General features: G+C 35.9%; 3 protein-coding genes across 5 annotated transcripts in view; 2 read left to right on the top strand and 1 right to left on the bottom strand.

The window, feature by feature from the left end:
* Positions 1 to 16,836, bottom strand: part of LOC6647218 — a 54,664-nt gene that overhangs the window by 36,949 nt on the left and 879 nt on the right. The window contains exon 1 of one of the 3 annotated variants that reach the window (XM_002069721.4): positions 9,405 to 9,485. The exons of the other annotated variants lie outside the window; for them this stretch is intronic. Within the exon in view, the coding sequence (XP_002069757.4) occupies positions 9,405 to 9,407 (3 nt within the window). The 5' untranslated portion in view covers positions 9,408 to 9,485. Of the gene's footprint in view, positions 1 to 9,404; positions 9,486 to 16,836 lie in introns of those variants that run through there. 3 annotated transcript variants of the gene reach the window in all.
* Positions 1,711 to 15,223, top strand: LOC6647219. The gene is made up of 4 exons (XM_015177373.3): positions 1,711 to 1,804; positions 1,861 to 2,864; positions 14,209 to 14,927; positions 14,985 to 15,223. Exons 1-4 carry the CDS (start codon positions 1,741 to 1,743, stop codon positions 15,175 to 15,177), a joined length of 1,980 nt encoding a protein of 659 aa, XP_015032859.1. The 5' UTR covers positions 1,711 to 1,740; the 3' UTR covers positions 15,178 to 15,223.
* On the top strand, positions 12,060 to 13,178 carry LOC26529224 (regucalcin). The gene is made up of 2 exons (XM_015177468.3): positions 12,060 to 12,838; positions 12,899 to 13,178. Exons 1-2 carry the CDS (start codon positions 12,120 to 12,122, stop codon positions 13,089 to 13,091), a joined length of 912 nt encoding a protein of 303 aa, XP_015032954.1. The 5' UTR covers positions 12,060 to 12,119; the 3' UTR covers positions 13,092 to 13,178.

The raw sequence follows: 16,836 nt of genomic DNA, 5'->3' as shown, positions 1-16,836 counted from the left end.
TCGAAATAATTGCGACACAGAAATGAAATGAAATGAAATAAAATGAAATGAAATTGAAAAGCCACAGAGAGAATGCCGAAAACTGAATGCTTAATGGCCAACATTGATTAGAGCGAGTGCGGGAGGGGTCGGTTTGACTCTGCGAAAGTGCAAACATTCAACACTGGTGGCAAGAGCAAAGGCAACTGCAATTGCAGGCAAGGCAGGTGGACGACAGGCAACAGGCAAATAGATTGCCAAAGTTAGTCAGACAGTCTGTCAGTAACTCTGTCTGTCAGTCAGTCAGTCAGTCTGTCAGTTAGTTTCTGTGGCCAGATTGCCTTCATTTACATGCGCGACCTCTCCTGGCTACAGGTGAAAACTGCCTGCCAGTCGACAAAAACAAACTTTAGATCGTCGCAATTTCATAATGGCATCGTCCAACAGTCAGACCAAAAAAGAGAAGCTCCACAGACGCTGCTGACGACATTACACAGTTAACCGAGGCGACACCATAACAACAGCAACAACTACAACTACAACAACAACAATAACCACAGTAGGTGGCATCTTGCACGTTGCAGATTGGCCCAAATTTCATTTGGGGATTTCTTTTGTTGTCTTTTGACTTGTACTTCAAATTCCCTTTCTAAAACGAAATAAGAAGGCTTTGTTAATGGTAGACACGACACTTATTGCCACATTTAAATAGGCATTTAGAATAAGGCTCTTCTTCTTTTAAATGAAATAAATAAAGTTATAACAAAAATACTAAAGTTTCTAACTTTGTCAATTTCTTGACAGTTTAAAGAGAAACTGAACAACTAGAACAATTATATTTGAATCAAAAATTTTGAATCTTAAGGCTTTAATAGATTTAGATTTGTTAGATTTAACATTTAGAAACTTAAAAGAGCATGAAAATTGTCAAAATCTTTTATATACTGTTCAAATAATCTTCCTACGTATTCACAATTAAATAATTAATATAAACTAGCTTCAACGTTTCTTCAAAATTTTATTTATTATGTAGAGTATCAAAAAAAACGTCAAATTTGTAATATTTTTTCCCTGTTGTCATAAGCCTCATTGAGTGTTGTTGTTGCATTTGCTTTTCTTTTCATTTTTGACTAGCCTAGCCCAAGACAACGAAGAAAAAAAAGTATATCTATGTCTAAATGATCAATTGTTAATAATTTTTTGGGTTGTTGTTCGTTTTGGCCGGCCGGCCGTAACAACAGCAACGACAACAACAACAACAACAAATGCGAAATAATAATAATAATAATAACAATGTTCGGCAGCCAAAAAATTGAGCCATGTTACCGCATCGACAGACAGATTATTGTTGTTGGCTGTTGTTGCAAGTTGCAACAGTAATTGAGCGCTTTTTGGATTGTAATTACTATGCAAAAGGAAATACAATTGGACAACTTGAATGCATTCCTAATTATATTTGATTGGGGTACAATTATTAACAAGCAAAAAAAAAAAAAAAACAAATTAAACAACAATAGCAATAGCAAAAAAATAAATAAATATGTGTTGGCCAAAATGTGTGGATGGATTGGCTAGATTTATTGTCGGTAGAACTGGAAATGAGATCATTACTTTGCTTTGGTAATTCGTAATGCTTCTTAAGGTGAGGCTAATCAGTTTGTATGCCATCTAATAATCTACTTAGTCTCACAGCTCTTAGTTAAGAGGCGTTTCAAGAAAAGATGATTTAGTTCTCTTGCCACGTTGAGCGACCTTACCACTATGAAGTGGGTTTTCCTTGGCTTAACCTTGTGCGGGCTTGTGGCCATAAGCCACGCCAAGAACTGTAAGTTTAGTTTTAGATCTAATTGAGTCATTTGTGAGAATTGCTTTATATTACAGATCAAAAGAATAATGCATGCTTGGTGAAGAATAAGTATAGACACGAGAGCACTTGTCGTGGGCCACGTCGGCAGTTTTATGCCTTTCATCGGATTATCATGGATTGTATTAGGGTGACCACAAAGTGTCCACAATTTCATAAAAAGAACGAGTATCCCAGTCTTGCGCGATGTCAATCTGACTGCGCCTACCACATGAAGTTAGGGCTTCCGAAAACAACAGTAGGATCGAACACAACAACCCCATCACCAGATGCAGGTGCAGGTGGAGGTGGTGAAGGCAATAAAGAAGAAAAGAAAGAAGAGGAAAAAAAGGAGGAGGAAAACAAAGAAGCATCGTCAAGAACAATGCCAGTCAAATTTCTTCAACGCACCAAAAGGGCAGTGAAAAACTACAGAAAGAACATTGATACATCCGAAGAGGATGAAGAAGATTCTTCTTCACAAGAACATAGTCGACGTAGAAAAGCCAGAGATGAGACTAGGAGACTAGAGAGAAAAAAACGCAACCAAGTTAGACGTAAATCGAGAAAATCTTTTGAAGATGATGAAGACGATGAAGACACTTTTTTACCAAACAAAAAATCAAAAAAATCTATAGGATCGAAAAGGAAAACAAGAAAATTTTCTGAAGAAGAAGAGCAGCACGAGAAGCCACCAAGTAAAAAATCAAAGAAGATTACACGAAAAATTAGAAAAGACAGTGAAGAAGAAGACGAGGACGAGGACGAAAAGCCATCGACTAAAAAACCAAAGAAATTGAAACGAAAAGTACGAAAGGATAGCGAAGTAAATGAACTAGAATATGAGGGTCCTCCTCCAGCAAGTAAAAAATCAAGGAAATTAAAACGGAAAATTCGACACGACAGCGATGAGGAAAAGCAAGCGAGAATACGGAGAACACAATTATTGCAGGCCAAAACTAATCCTCATATGGATGAGGATGATAATGAAACTGGTGCCTTTGCTCTACGCACTCTGTTATTGAAGTCATCTCATAAAAATGTAAGTACGACGACATTCATATGATTAGTTTAGTTTAGTCTTTGAATTTTCATTTGTTTCATTGTCTTTTGGTTGTTGACAAACCACATTTAGCCTCTAGAGTCTGAACCTATTTATATTTATACCAATATGTTTCATTCATTCAATGTGGCATGCCTACGCGTATGTTATACCAAAAAATAATTCCAATACCAAATATCTATTCAAATGTTGAAAATGTCTTTAATTACGTGACAGCATTGAAAATGTATTAAATATGTGTGTATGCACTTAGAGGTGTTTGACACAGATACAGATCCGACTATAGAGAAAAAGATGTGGAGTAGAAAAATAGAGAGAAACTGACAGAGAGAGAGACAGCCAGAACCAAAAATGGACTGGCACTGGCCAGCCAAAGCCAAAGCCAAACCATAACCAAAAACCAACTTTTTTCAAAGGTGACGCAATTCACAAGCAGTTGCGAAAACAAATTCTACAAATATATATATCTGTGTGTTTATATATAGAAATTAGCAGTAGCTCTAACAGTATCTACAACTCCATCGTCATTCCATTGCATTGCATTGAATCGCATCGAATCGCATGTGGCAAGGTGTAATTTACCCTTCAATCAATGCGCAACAAATCAGTTGGCAATGCTTTTGCGCAGGCGCGCCCCGAGGTTCACCTTCCTCCTTCTATTTCTTTCTCTTTTGCACTCTCTATCACTCCCTCTCTCAGTCACTCACTCACTCTTTCTCACTTGACAGCACATTTGGGTTAACAATTGGTTAACTGTATATACTGGCCATATTGGTGCTTGGCTGTGTCTTTATGCCAAATGACTAACTGGGCGCAAGGTGGTTTTATGTATATATATGTATGTAGGCACAACCCATATCAAATCATAGCAAATGTTTAAAAATAGTTTTTATTTTTGTTGTACCTACTACTCACTGCAACATTGATTAGTCATTTATTAAGCCAAAACCGGAGAGTTTAAACAATATAGGAAAGAGAATGATAGGTAGACTTTTAATAGTTATATAGATTCAATGGATAGATTGACCGATTTATGATTAATCCGTTAACTTTTTGTGTTTTGTTCTGTTGAATTGTCTATACAAGAATTAAACAAATTAATCATCCTTTTCATAAAAGTTATTGAACCAATTGAGCAAGAGAGATGGATATGAAAATTCTAGAATCAATTTCGATTTGATTTGGAATTGCTATAATAGGACAAATTTTAAATCAAGAAGGACTCTTCCCTTATTAGGATAAGAATTTGGTATATAACCATAAGTTTTGTTTAACAAAGAAGAAGGAATATATTCCTTGTCGGCCTTGTTGGAATTATTAGTCTTATACGTGACTCAAAATTTTAATATCTCCATCACCAAACATTTCAGAAAACATTTCAAAGTAATTAAATATTTTAAAATGATTCGATTTTTATATTTATTTTTTATTGATTCGGCTTAATCGTTTAAACAAAATGGAATTCATTTTATTGACCAATTACTTGTTTTCTTTTTTATCAAATTGAACATGCCAAAGACCACATTTTCCCCTCTATTTCTTTTCAAAAATTTGAGTGAAATTTATTTGCTTGTAAGGTGCAAAACACACATAGACACACACACACACACACTCACACACCGTTGATCAATTCAAATCAACAAGCTCTGAAGTAGATATATAATTTGCAAAGTTTCGACAACTAACTGTTGGGTGATGCTGCTCGTTGGTGTTGCTGCTGCTGTTGGTGATGATGTTGCTTCTGGCCCCTGAGGTTGCTGATGTTGCTTCCGTAATTTAATCATGTTAATTTACTCAAATTAACACGCAGAAGAGCAAACAAACTTGTACAAACAAGCAAGCAAAAAAAATTACTATTTAAACTAAATGCGTATAGAAGATTATTTGAAACAAAAAAATAAACAGCAAATGAGGGAATGATGATGCTCTCAATACTTTTTTAGTAGGTCAATACATATTAGCAAACAACTAACTGCACATACACACACACACACGCACACACACACACATTTGACATTTGCAACCGGCAAACGACTGACAATCGCATTTGGAATGAATTACTTACAAAAACACGCGACCCGCAAGCATTTGAAATGCGAAATTAAGCAATTGCACTAGCAAATAGGAAAAAAACAACAACCAACAACAACAACAAACAACGTTTTATTCATCAAAATGCACGAGGAAAATAAAATATGTCAAGCTGATGGTAGTGACTCTTACTTAAGGCACTACAGTGGCTTTTAGTAGTTAGGTAGATAGATTTCTATCAATATGCAGATTAGGTATTTGGCATTTAGATTGCCAACTTTTACAAATCCAAAAAAAAAACATAAGACATTCAAATAAATAGATAAAGCACTGCATAATAAACAAATAAAACATGCCAAAACTTCTAATTATAAGGATTAGTAGGCTAAGGATAGTTTTGTAACTCCTTTTAAGACTTCATATATGAGCTATGAAACAGGAATTTGAGTATTCTAAGCTCAAGAACTGAACATATTGGAGCCCCTTTTAATTATAGAGCCTGTTACTACTGTAGTTAACATTGTTGAACCAGCAATTGCTCTCCATTTAAACAGAATTTGTTTTTCAAGTAAACATTTTAGTATAAAATAATTTAAGAAAATGGAGCATTGTGCGCCGCACATTGTAGGCACACAAGCGTTAAGTGCAATCGAGACGTGCAACATATCGTCGCCGTCAACTGCAACTGCAACAACAACAACATTGCAGTTAAATTTAAAACTTTAATGTCATGCAACAAAGAAAATGTGTGTGTGTGTGTGTGTGTGTGTGACGCATCGAAAGAAAATGAAAAGCAAACAAAAACTGGTAGAAAAATAAAGAGAAAAGTGCAAGCAAGAAAGAAAACGAAATAAACAATATTTCCGCATTCCGTTTGACAAATTCATTTGCTAAAGATGCGACACATGAGGGTGAGAGTGAGAGAGAGACACTACTCTCCCTCTCTATTTCTGTTTGCTAAACAAATTCAAATAGTTTTGTTTTCTTCTTTTCTTTTCGGAAAAGCATTAAAACCCAGCAAGCTTCAAGCTGATTCAATTGGAAAGTGTTGCCAATTTGCTGCGATTCGTTACAACTTGGCCAACTGCTGGAGTCGCTTTATTAGCGCACAATTTATGCTCTCTTCAATGTTGCTCCCGCCGGGCCAATGGCTCGTGCTCTCTAGCAGCATTTTACTTCGTTTTGTGTTGTCTTTGATTATTATTATATATATTTTTTTATTGTTGTAGTTATTGCAATTTACCTCATTTTATGGCAATTACGGTCTAAATGCAATTGTTATGAAATTATTGCAAAAAAAGAAAGAGAGAAAACCCGAAAGAGGGGGGAGGGAGAACAAAAAGGAAACAACTATTCAAGCTACCCACGCAGCGGCCCGTAGAAAGTAGAACAGGGCAAAAGAGTGAGAAAAGGCACAGCAAACACACAGAGCTAAAAGCAACAATAATGCATGACAATGACGAAAATGAAAACAGCAACCCAAACAACAGCAACAGCAACAACAAAAATTTAAGTGATAAAAAATTGAACAAAAGTTTTTTTTTCACTTTTTATACCCTGCATTAAATTGACTGAAAGAGAATGTTGAGATCGGCTTAAAGTGCCTCAGATAAACTGATTCAGCTAACTTTCTTGGGACCTTCATTTACTCATGACTCCTGGCAACATCAAATATGTTTAGCAACATGTTGCTGACGTTTTTGAAGTACTTACAGATTTTTGGCCAAATTTAAATTGGCAGCATGAATTTTTCTACATTTAACTAATGTTAATTCAACTAACACTTGGCAGAGTATCTTTGAGTCGACTTCATATTTAATATTTGACACTTGACTTTTCTTCACTTTACAAAAAAAAAAAGTCACATGACAATTGCGACTGAGAAATCACAATTATAATTATAATAATAATAGCAACAACAGCAAAATACAATAACCAACTTAATTTGCAAATAAATGAAAATAAATTAAAGTATATATGTATGTATAATATAATCTACTTGTGCCACTTCCCATTACTTTTGCTGGCTGGCCAAATGATTGGTGTGAAATTTCACAGAGCTGCAAAGGAGCTGAAAGAAACCACCAACCAAGTGCAAACTAGTAAATTTATTTGTGCAGCTTCAAGGTTAAAGCTCAGGTTAGTTCAACTTTGTACTAGAGAGAGAGAGAGAGCGAGAGAGAGAGAGACATATGCAAATAGCATGCAAATTGTCTACAAACAATGAGATTAACTAATCTAACTGCAAAAACAGTTGTCTGATTATGATAAATGCATTCATGAATCATAGAATTAAATACAAGTGGGTAGAAAAAACAGCTGACTAAAGGCAAACACAAATGTATTTCTATCGAAATATCTTATCTCAACTATGTTTAAAGTTTATTTTTAGCACAATTTTTAATCGAAAGAATAATAAGTAATGATTGATTTTTATTTTCCTATTGTTTAAAAATATAAAAAAGCATATTTCATCTATAATACAATCTCTTATTAAACCGTTATCAAAGTATCTTTTAATTGTTAACAATTTACAAAAAAAAGAAACTTTATTCTCCATTAGATTCCTCTTGGAGAATGGCGAAACCTTTCTCATAACTCCAGCAATTTTCAATTGGTTTTGCTCTCCAATTTTGTGTGTTGTTTTGTTTTCAGTTTCGTTTTGTTGTAAGTTTTTGATAAGTAATTAACAATGTAGGGTAGAGTGAAAAACAAAAGTAGAAAGGCCGGCCAGCCATATTGCTTAATTAGCTGATGAATGTGCAGACAGACAGAGCGCAAGAGCAAGAGACAGCGAGAGAGAATGAGCGAAAGAGAAGCACCAAAGTCTGACCAATTTCATTTTTTTTTTTTTTTGTGACAAATTTCACCGCATTACAAAAGACCGAATCAAGCTAAATTATTAAACCATAATGCAACCACAAAGCAAAATAAACAACAACAAAAAACGAAAATGAATAATAAAAAAAGTTCAAAACAAATGAAAACTCAGCCGAAACAATTAAAAATGCCAACAGAGCACAACAAACGAGCAAAAGTCAAGTCAAATCTAGTGTATGAACGAATTATAAATACTCTTTTGTAAGCCCTTGAGAATTCTCTGCGTTATAACCAAAGTTCCCCATTCACAAAGAGGTATGTAAAATGTCGCCAAATGACGGCGAAACAGAGATAGATGGATAGATAGAGAGAGAGAGAGCGAGAAAGATAAATTAATTGCTAAATAAACACAGAAAATTTAACTAGGGAAACCCGCATGGAAATTCCAAAGAGGGTGGGGCTAGATTATCAAAGACGGGGGCGGCTGAAATACATAAAACGAGACAGTAAGAAAAACTTTAAGGCCAGACTCAATAATAATAGGCTTTTATATCTTTCCTTCTTCTCGCTCCCTCTCTTGTCTCTCTCTCTCTCTCTTTGAGCTTGACAAAGAGCAACACAAATTATTACTATGCAGTAACAATTAAACATTAAACAGTAGTTAGTTGTTGCTTAGTTAACAAGACCTTAACATGACTAGGGACCGACCATAAGAGACAGGTGAGAGAAGAGAAGAGGAGAGAACAAGCGAGGCGAAACATTTTGCCATGAAATAATGTTGCCATTTTTCCATGCAATTAGCTGAGTGCAACTCCAGCTAAAACTCACAGGGTGCAGTCATTTTTCAAATGTCCATCCATCAGTGGATCATAAAACAGTTTGGCTAGGATTAATGCGGGTGCACTTTTTAGGGTCAATGAACCGCTTCAAATTGAATTAAAGTGAATATTTTGTTTGGTTTCAAGGACCTGCAACCTCTTAAAGTTTGATAAACCATTTAAAAGTTGCTGCTATATCGAAAAGTGGGTGGAAATGAACCCTTGCCACGGTCGGCAAAGATTATTTGACTGTGGTAATTAATAAATGTTATAAATTGAGATATATTATAGGAATAATTTTGAAATATTACGAACGTTTTCCTTAATAAAATATCCCTCTAAAAACAACTAGTTTGTTACTTTTAAACTTTACATTTTTATAAGGCAGTTATTTGCAAGAGAGTTAATCAGTTCTCACCTTTTTGATGCTTTATTTCAACAAGAAACCCTTCATAGCTGAAGAATTTATAAGGATTTCCCCCACAAATTCCATTATTTAGAATCTATATGACATAATTTACCAATAAAGATGATTGATGACTCCAAGATCAAAGAAATATCTACTCTCTTTATTTCAAATATTCTAAAACTCGTTGAAATCCAAATAAAGAGCCATATTCGAATAACTTTAATGCTGACTGACACTTTTTGCTTAATAACTTAATATTAAGTTGTTCATTTTGGTTTCCTCTTTTATGGTTTCCAATCTTCAATTCTTCGTAGAGGCAAACAACAACAACAAACAAAAAATCACCTTTTAAACGCTTTAAAGTGCTTTGAACTTCCGCCCCGGTCTAACCAATTTGAAATGAAATAATTTCAATTTATCAAAACGTATTAAGATACGCACCATTTATCTAGTTGATCTCATTTACAAAAACTGGTCTCAGGCAGCAATAGAATTTCCAAATAAATCGGAGCACCGTAACATTCCTGCGGTAGTCCAAAATAAAAAAATAAAATGCGGCTTGAATTTAATCCAAATGAAAGCGTCCCACCACGAGATGAGATGACTTAAGTGAGTGGCGGGGAAGGAGAGGGGAGGTTGTATTATGTAGTCACACACTAACACAGTCACAGACACTTAATATTTGCAAATAGCTTATGCTAAATAGCTCTGAATTTCTTTTGATTTTGGTGATATTGATGTAGAAAAAAATAAAATACAAGAGAGGGAGAAAGAAATTTCACTTTTGATATTTCGTAATATTCACAAACAACAAATTGAAAAGTTAATTTATGTATATATACATATATTTCAATTTATTTATTTATTTATTAAGTAAGTAGAACACACGATCCGTTTGCGCGACGCATCTTGAACTCGAAGGTTTTCACAACAAAGAGATATATGTATGTATATATAGGAATTACCCCGATTATCTGGTTTTGAAGGCACTAACTAACTTAACACACGTGTGTCTAGTGTTGATTGTTGTTAAGAATAAGTATCTTAAAGATACTTCTTTGTATATTTGTATATGGTTTTGTTTTTTTTTTGTTTTACTACAAATACAAAGCGGAAAACGCGTTGTACGCGACTCTGCAATTGTTTGACAACTAAACAGCAGCTGCCACAGCTGGTTTCCCTCCCGTGGCTGAATACGCCAACACACACCGAATGAGAGAGAAACAGAGAGAGTCTCTAGAGAGCCAGTTTGAGTGAAAACTGTGGCTAGTCTCTAGACCTGCATGTTAGCGCTAAATTTGTATGAGTCACTCACTCTTAAACACTCAGGGCTTGAGTCATTTTGGGTTTTTTCCTCACGTTTTTTTGGTAAAATTTCATTAAAAGAAATATCGAATGGATATGAAATTTATACGAAATTGTCTGAAACTCTTCTTAAGGCAAATTCACTAAATTGAAATTTATTAAATTAAATTTGAGCTTGTTTTTTATTTTATTTCCTTCTTTTCTTTCTTTCTTATTCAATTCAGCAATTATTGCTGAATCAAGAGACTAAAAGTTAGTGAGTTTCAGAGAGGAAGAGAAGTCTTCCCCATTTAAGAGTGACTAGCACTTTAAGAGCTCTAACTAAAACTAAGTGTTATGCATCTTGTTCCTTATATTGTTATTGTTGTTGCTGTTGCTGCTGCGTGTGAAAGGGATTTATGTTTTTTTGTTTATTTGACTTGTAATTTTTTGTTTTTGTAGGTAAACATTCCACAATCCAGTTGAAAATGAAGAAGTAAAAAATATCCTCCACTCATTTGCTTAGAAGGTAATCAATTACACATAATTACACTCGGGGAGTATCAAAAGAAAAGTGTGGCAAAGGGTAATGCACTAGACACACTTACACACACACATATATATATATATAGATAGATAGATAGATGTATTTACGTAGTAACTCATTAGTTTTTATTATAGCTGCAACTGAAGACAAACAAGAAACAGACGGTAGTCATCGGTTAGGTTGAGACCATACAGAAGCCAAGTGTACAAGTGACCCACTGTCCACTTGCCATGGCCTTTTCTTATCTCTCTCTCTCTAGTTCGCCTATGCTTAATTACACAGAAAGTCAGAACTGAGCCAAAGACTGGTGGAGCCCACTAGCCATCAGATATTTTTACCCTCTCCTTCTTCCTCACCCTCTGAGAGCGAATGAAACTCAGTCAAACATATGTACGATGCGTTACCATGGCATTAACCAAAACCAAAGAAAAACAATATAAAAAAGGTTTAATCAATGACAACTCGGGGTGGGGAGGGGAACATTTTATAGACCTAGCATTTTGTTTGATATTTATGGAAATTGATAAGACAATCGTCATCATATATGCTTAAACAGTTTTATAGCATTCCATTTCCATCTGATTTAATTGACTTTGTTTAACATTTTAACCAAAGACCTTTTTTCCGGTACTTAAGTACATGAAAAGAAAAGTCCAACATAGACTTACTTTATCCTCATTTAAAATTCAAACCTATTAATTAATGTAACTAAATATAGTATAATTTAAAAAATTAAATAGATAACTACTTTTATAACTTCTTCCATCGAAATACTTTTGAATTTCGACGGCAGTTTCTTAATAATTAAGCAATAATGAAAAAACTCGGCGCAAAAACCCTTTTTCTATTAGAAATTGATGGATTCTCTCTTGTATTTGTGACTGCATTCCCAGTTGGCACCAAATAGTTTGATTCAATTTCAATTCACTTGCATTGACTATTGTTAGTATGTGGTGTTAGCTTTCTTCACTAGAATTTTTACAAATTGTAAATGTATTTTCTGTTTGTTTGTGTTGATGTCATGTTTGGGGCTCGCTGTATCTGTGTGTGCCGGTGAGTGCCGTTTGGTTATCTGGTTATTGTGAATGTGGAGAGGTGGGTGAGAGGCTTAGGCAGCTATAGAGCAATAACTAAATTGTCCACTTATCAACTTATATTTTCCGTGTGTGTGTGTGTGTATGAGCACTTGTGTGGGTAAATCGAGAACTTTTTTCTGGTCATGTTCGACGTGTATAAATATGATTACTAGAACTAGCATTAACTTAGTCTAAAAGCAGCATTCGCCCCCCGTGTGTAGCAGTTGCCAGGAATTCGCCAAAACAAAAATGTCTTACAAAGTGGAAGCTCTCCCCGATTCTTATGCCTACTTGGGCGAAGGTCCCCACTGGGATGTGGCACGTCAAAGCTTGTATTATGTTGACTTGGAACGCGGTTTTATCCATCGTTATGACTACAAACAGAATAAGGTGTACAAGGCCAAAGTGGAGGGTGAAACATTTGCCACTTTCATATTGCCCATTGAGGGCAAACCACTCGAATTTGCCGTTGGCTGTGATCGTCGTGCGGTAATTGTTAACTGGGATGGCGTCTCGACAGTGGCCAAAGTGGTGCGAACACTATTCGAGGTGCAGCCCGATCTAAAGGACAATCGTCTTAATGATGCAAAGACCGATCCTCGTGGTCGTTTCGTTGGTGGCACCATGGCTTGCACCGGCAATATTTTCGCTCAACGCAAAGGTGAACTGTACTCGTGGCAAGCTGGCGGACAGGTGAAGCTGATCAAAAGCGATGTGGGCATTTCCAATGGCTTGGCTTGGGATGAGAAGGCCAAGAAGTTCTATTACATTGATACCAATGACTTTGAGGTTAAGGCTTTCGACTATAACGTAGATACAGGAGCTGCTAGCAATCCCAAGGTTATTTTCAATCTGCGTCGCAACAATCCACAGGATAATCTGAAACCCGATGGCATGACTGTTGATACCGATGGCAACATCTATGTGGCCACTTTCAATGGTGCCACCGTCTTCAAGGTTAATCCAAGGTTAGACAATTTGGAATATTCCCTTCTTTCCGTCATTTAATAATTTTTTCCATTATCCAGCACTGGCAAAGTTCTGCTGGAGATCACCATACCCACGAAACAGATCACTTCTGTCGCCTTTGGTGGACCAAATTTGGATATTCTCTATGTGACAACAGCTGCGAATAATGAGCAACCTGCTCCAGCTGGCACCACCTACAAGGTGACCGGCCTAAACGCTAAAGGTCTTCCTGGTGTCAGTCTAAAAATCTAAAGAGGCTCTAGCTATCTATATAAACGTAATCATATTGTTAATAGTTTTTGATCTATTAAATATAATACATATATATTTTCTATAAAACTTTCCGCATCTAATCAATTTGTTTGCTTGATTGATAAATTGACAGTTTCTCAATACACAAACAAAGCATCAAATAGGGCAAGTAAATAGTCATTTGGCTAACAATCACGATAAGCCTATCATTAGGCAAACAATTGTCAATCTAAATGATAATAATTAAAGGTAATATTCCTCTCTGTCACTCTGTGTCTATTCAAGTGACGCGAAGTGTATATACTTCTAAATTTTCTTATCAAAATAGAAAACAAAAACCAAGAAAAAAAAAAGGTTAAATAAATGTCAAAACACACCCCCAATATGGCAACAATCCACTTGTATTTTTCTCTTGACTGACGTTTTCTTTCAGAAAATACTTTTATAGATTTATAAGTTGTTAATTATTACTTATTACCACCTGCCTAGTCATTGTCTAGATTGTTTGCCCTCTCAGAAAAGTGTATTCTCATTTTACTTCACAGTTTGGGTAGCACCACAATTTAGACCTACATAAATTATATATACATACACCCCTATGAATGGTTTAATTTGGAAATATATATAGTAACCCATTCATTCTGTATCATAGGTTTTTGAACTTTATTAGGCATAAGCCAGAGTATAACGCATTCGTCTTTTATATATTTATTAATTTCCGGCGTATTTCCAACACTTAGATAAGACTTGGGCGTTGTTGTGAAATTTTTGTAGTATCTCTCGCCCTTGGACCAACTATTTGTAGGTCAAAATTATCTTCTGATCAATTTGAGAGTTATTTTTTAGTGTTTGCGACACGTTTTTTTACACCTACACTTTATAATTTGTTAGATTTGGGTTTATTATTTTCATTTCTGACAGATAAAGGTTAAAAATTATGATTTTATAAAGTGAAGACTATTAAAAAGCTAATGATTTTATGATTCTAATAATAATCCATCTTAATTGAGAGAGATAATGTGATTATTTCAATGTTCTGACTAATTTACTAACCAAAATAGATTTGGTTTACCTTTTCATTTTAATTCAATTCATTTTATAAGTATATTATTTTCAGATGTCGTATGTAGTGGAAGCTTTGCCGGATTCATATGCTTTCTTGGGCGAAGGTCCTCATTGGGACGTGGCACGTCAGAGTTTGTATTATGTGGATTTAGAACGTGCTGGAATCCATCGTTACGACTACAAAGAGAACAAGGTGTACAAGGCTTATATAGAAAATGAAACGTTTGCCACTTTCATTATACCCATTGAAGGAAATAAGAAGGAATTTGCCGTTGGCTGTGATCGTCGCGTTAGCATTGTAAATTGGGATGGCGTCTCGCCAGGGGCCAGAGTGGTGCGAACATTGTTCGAAGTGCAGTCAGATTTAAAGGACAATCGCCTTAATGATGCCAAAGTCGACCCGCGTGGTCGGTGGTTTGGAGGCACTATGTGTCGCACGGGTAATGTGTTCATTCAGCGTAAGGGTGAACTATACATGTGGCAAGCTGGCGGAGAGGTGAATGTAATTAAAAGTGATGTGGGCATTTCCAATGGCTTGGCCTGGGATGAAAAGGCCAAGAAGTTCTATTATGTCGATACGAATGACTACGAGGTTAAGGCGTTTGATTACAATGTAGAAACTGGTGGCGTCTGCAATTCCACGGTCATATACGACTTTCGGGGCGCCAAGAGTGAGGATAACTTGCAACCCGATGGAATGGCTATTGATACCGATGGCAACATTTATGTAGCAACTTTTAATGGTGCAGCCGTTTACAAGGTGGATCCCAGGTAAGACTCGAATTTGTTTATTTCTCCATGTTTTATTTGTTTGGTTTTGTTCTGCAGAAACTCCGAATTGCTGCTCAAGATTGAAATACCTACTAAACAAATCACTTCTGTCGCCTTTGGTGGACCAAATTTGGATATTCTCTACGTGACCACAGCTGCGAAACATGAGCAACCTGTTCCAGCTGGCACCACCTTCAAGGTGACTGGCCTGAATGCTAAAGGTCTTCCAGGGGTCAATCTCAAAATCTAGACAAAATGTATTTGTGTGGTAAATAAATGCTTCCATTTTTTCTAAATTGCCGCAAGATAAGTTTAGAACTGATTAAATTGATTGCAAGTCATACGAATAGATCCGCTTCATATCTCTCTGGGTTTCAATTAAATGGAATTTGAGAAAACAACTCAACTAACAATCGATTGAAGTGATCGAAGGAGGAGGAGAGATATGGAATCCCCCACACAATGCAGGGGAATGGAGTCAAATGCTTCTGTAATGTATCTTGTATGCATATGTCATATTGTATGGGCAATAAAAGATACATTTATTCCGATACACAGATTCCTTCGCACACACTCTCACACACATGTGGCAACAATAAACATAAAAAGTAATGAAATTGTGACAAGGGACAACAAAAAGAGGCTACAAGGCGCGGCAAGACCCGGAGAACCTGCCACTTAAATCTCAATCAGAACGAGAAATTGTTTTAAATTTCGAGCATGTAAACAACAGAAAATGTTCTCAAGGGGCAAACAAATATTTAAATTCAATATTGATTAATATTGGTTTCGATTTTCCTCACCAAACAAAAACAAAGTATTGATCTAATGGAAAGGGTTAAAAATGGGTCCCTTTTGGTTTCCAAATATCATATACATAGATTGGATATATGGTACATAAAGAGGTTTATAATCTAAATTCCATAATATCACATGTTTTTTCTGGACTTGATTCTAGAAATTTCGATGAATATTTGGCGTGTTATCGATTAACTTCTGCCTGATGTTGGGAAAATATTTGTATAGAGAGTGGGGAGCAGAGGGGATACATAAAATGGCGTAAATTTTAAAGAAAAATGCAAACGGCAAAAAAGAAGCAAAATCTGTAGTTTTGGGGTTTTTTTTTTTAGTATTTTGTTTTGCTTTTGTCTGCTGATGAAGCTTATGAGCAGCAGCGAGCACGTCGCAACTCACTGAACTGCAACACTAATAACAACCACAAGCACAAGTGAAGCGTTGCAGAGAGCCAAAGCGAGTAAGGGAGAGATAGAGAGAGAGAGAGCCAACCACAATGAACAACAAAAGGAGAGACAGTGGCTGCACCTGTAGCCAACAAAGCACGCACCCACTTCCCCAATCCTCGCTCCCCTCACTCACACATTCTCAGCGCCCCACCCCCCATCTCCATCCCCTGTTACTTGTCAGACAAAGCACAGTTACGCTAGGCTCCGGTGGGGTTCATTAATGACTGACACGTCTGAGCGATCACCGCAGAGCAGCAACAGCACCAGACAACAACAACAAAAACATCCGAAAAACAAGAAACATTTATTTTATTAAAAGAAATATGTTTATTGAGTGTTCTCAGGGCTGGTTTCTAGGCTTTAGATGAAGAGAGGCATTGGCTTGCATTAATTCAAAATATATTTACTTAATGCACAATAAAATTTATGTTGGAAAAGCATAAAAAAGGGGTTAACTTAGTTTTACAGAGCCCTCCCCTAGTGCGGCCCTGAAAACGCATTCTGTATCTCTGATTCTGCAAAATAAATGCAACAACAACCAAGCAGAACAATAATAAAAAAAAATACTTTCAAAATCCAACGGAAATGATCAATTATGCAACACTAGAACAGAGAGAGGGCAAAAGAGGGAAAGGGAGTGAGAGAACAAAACAAACTGGACACTG

The sequence above is a fragment of the Drosophila willistoni genome, chromosome 3R (assembly GCF_018902025.1).
Source record: "Drosophila willistoni isolate 14030-0811.24 chromosome 3R, UCI_dwil_1.1, whole genome shotgun sequence".
NCBI classification, from domain to species: domain Eukaryota; kingdom Metazoa; phylum Arthropoda; class Insecta; order Diptera; family Drosophilidae; genus Drosophila; species Drosophila willistoni.
Note: the sequence above shows the minus strand (reverse complement) of the source record. Positions and strands in the feature narration are given on the sequence as shown.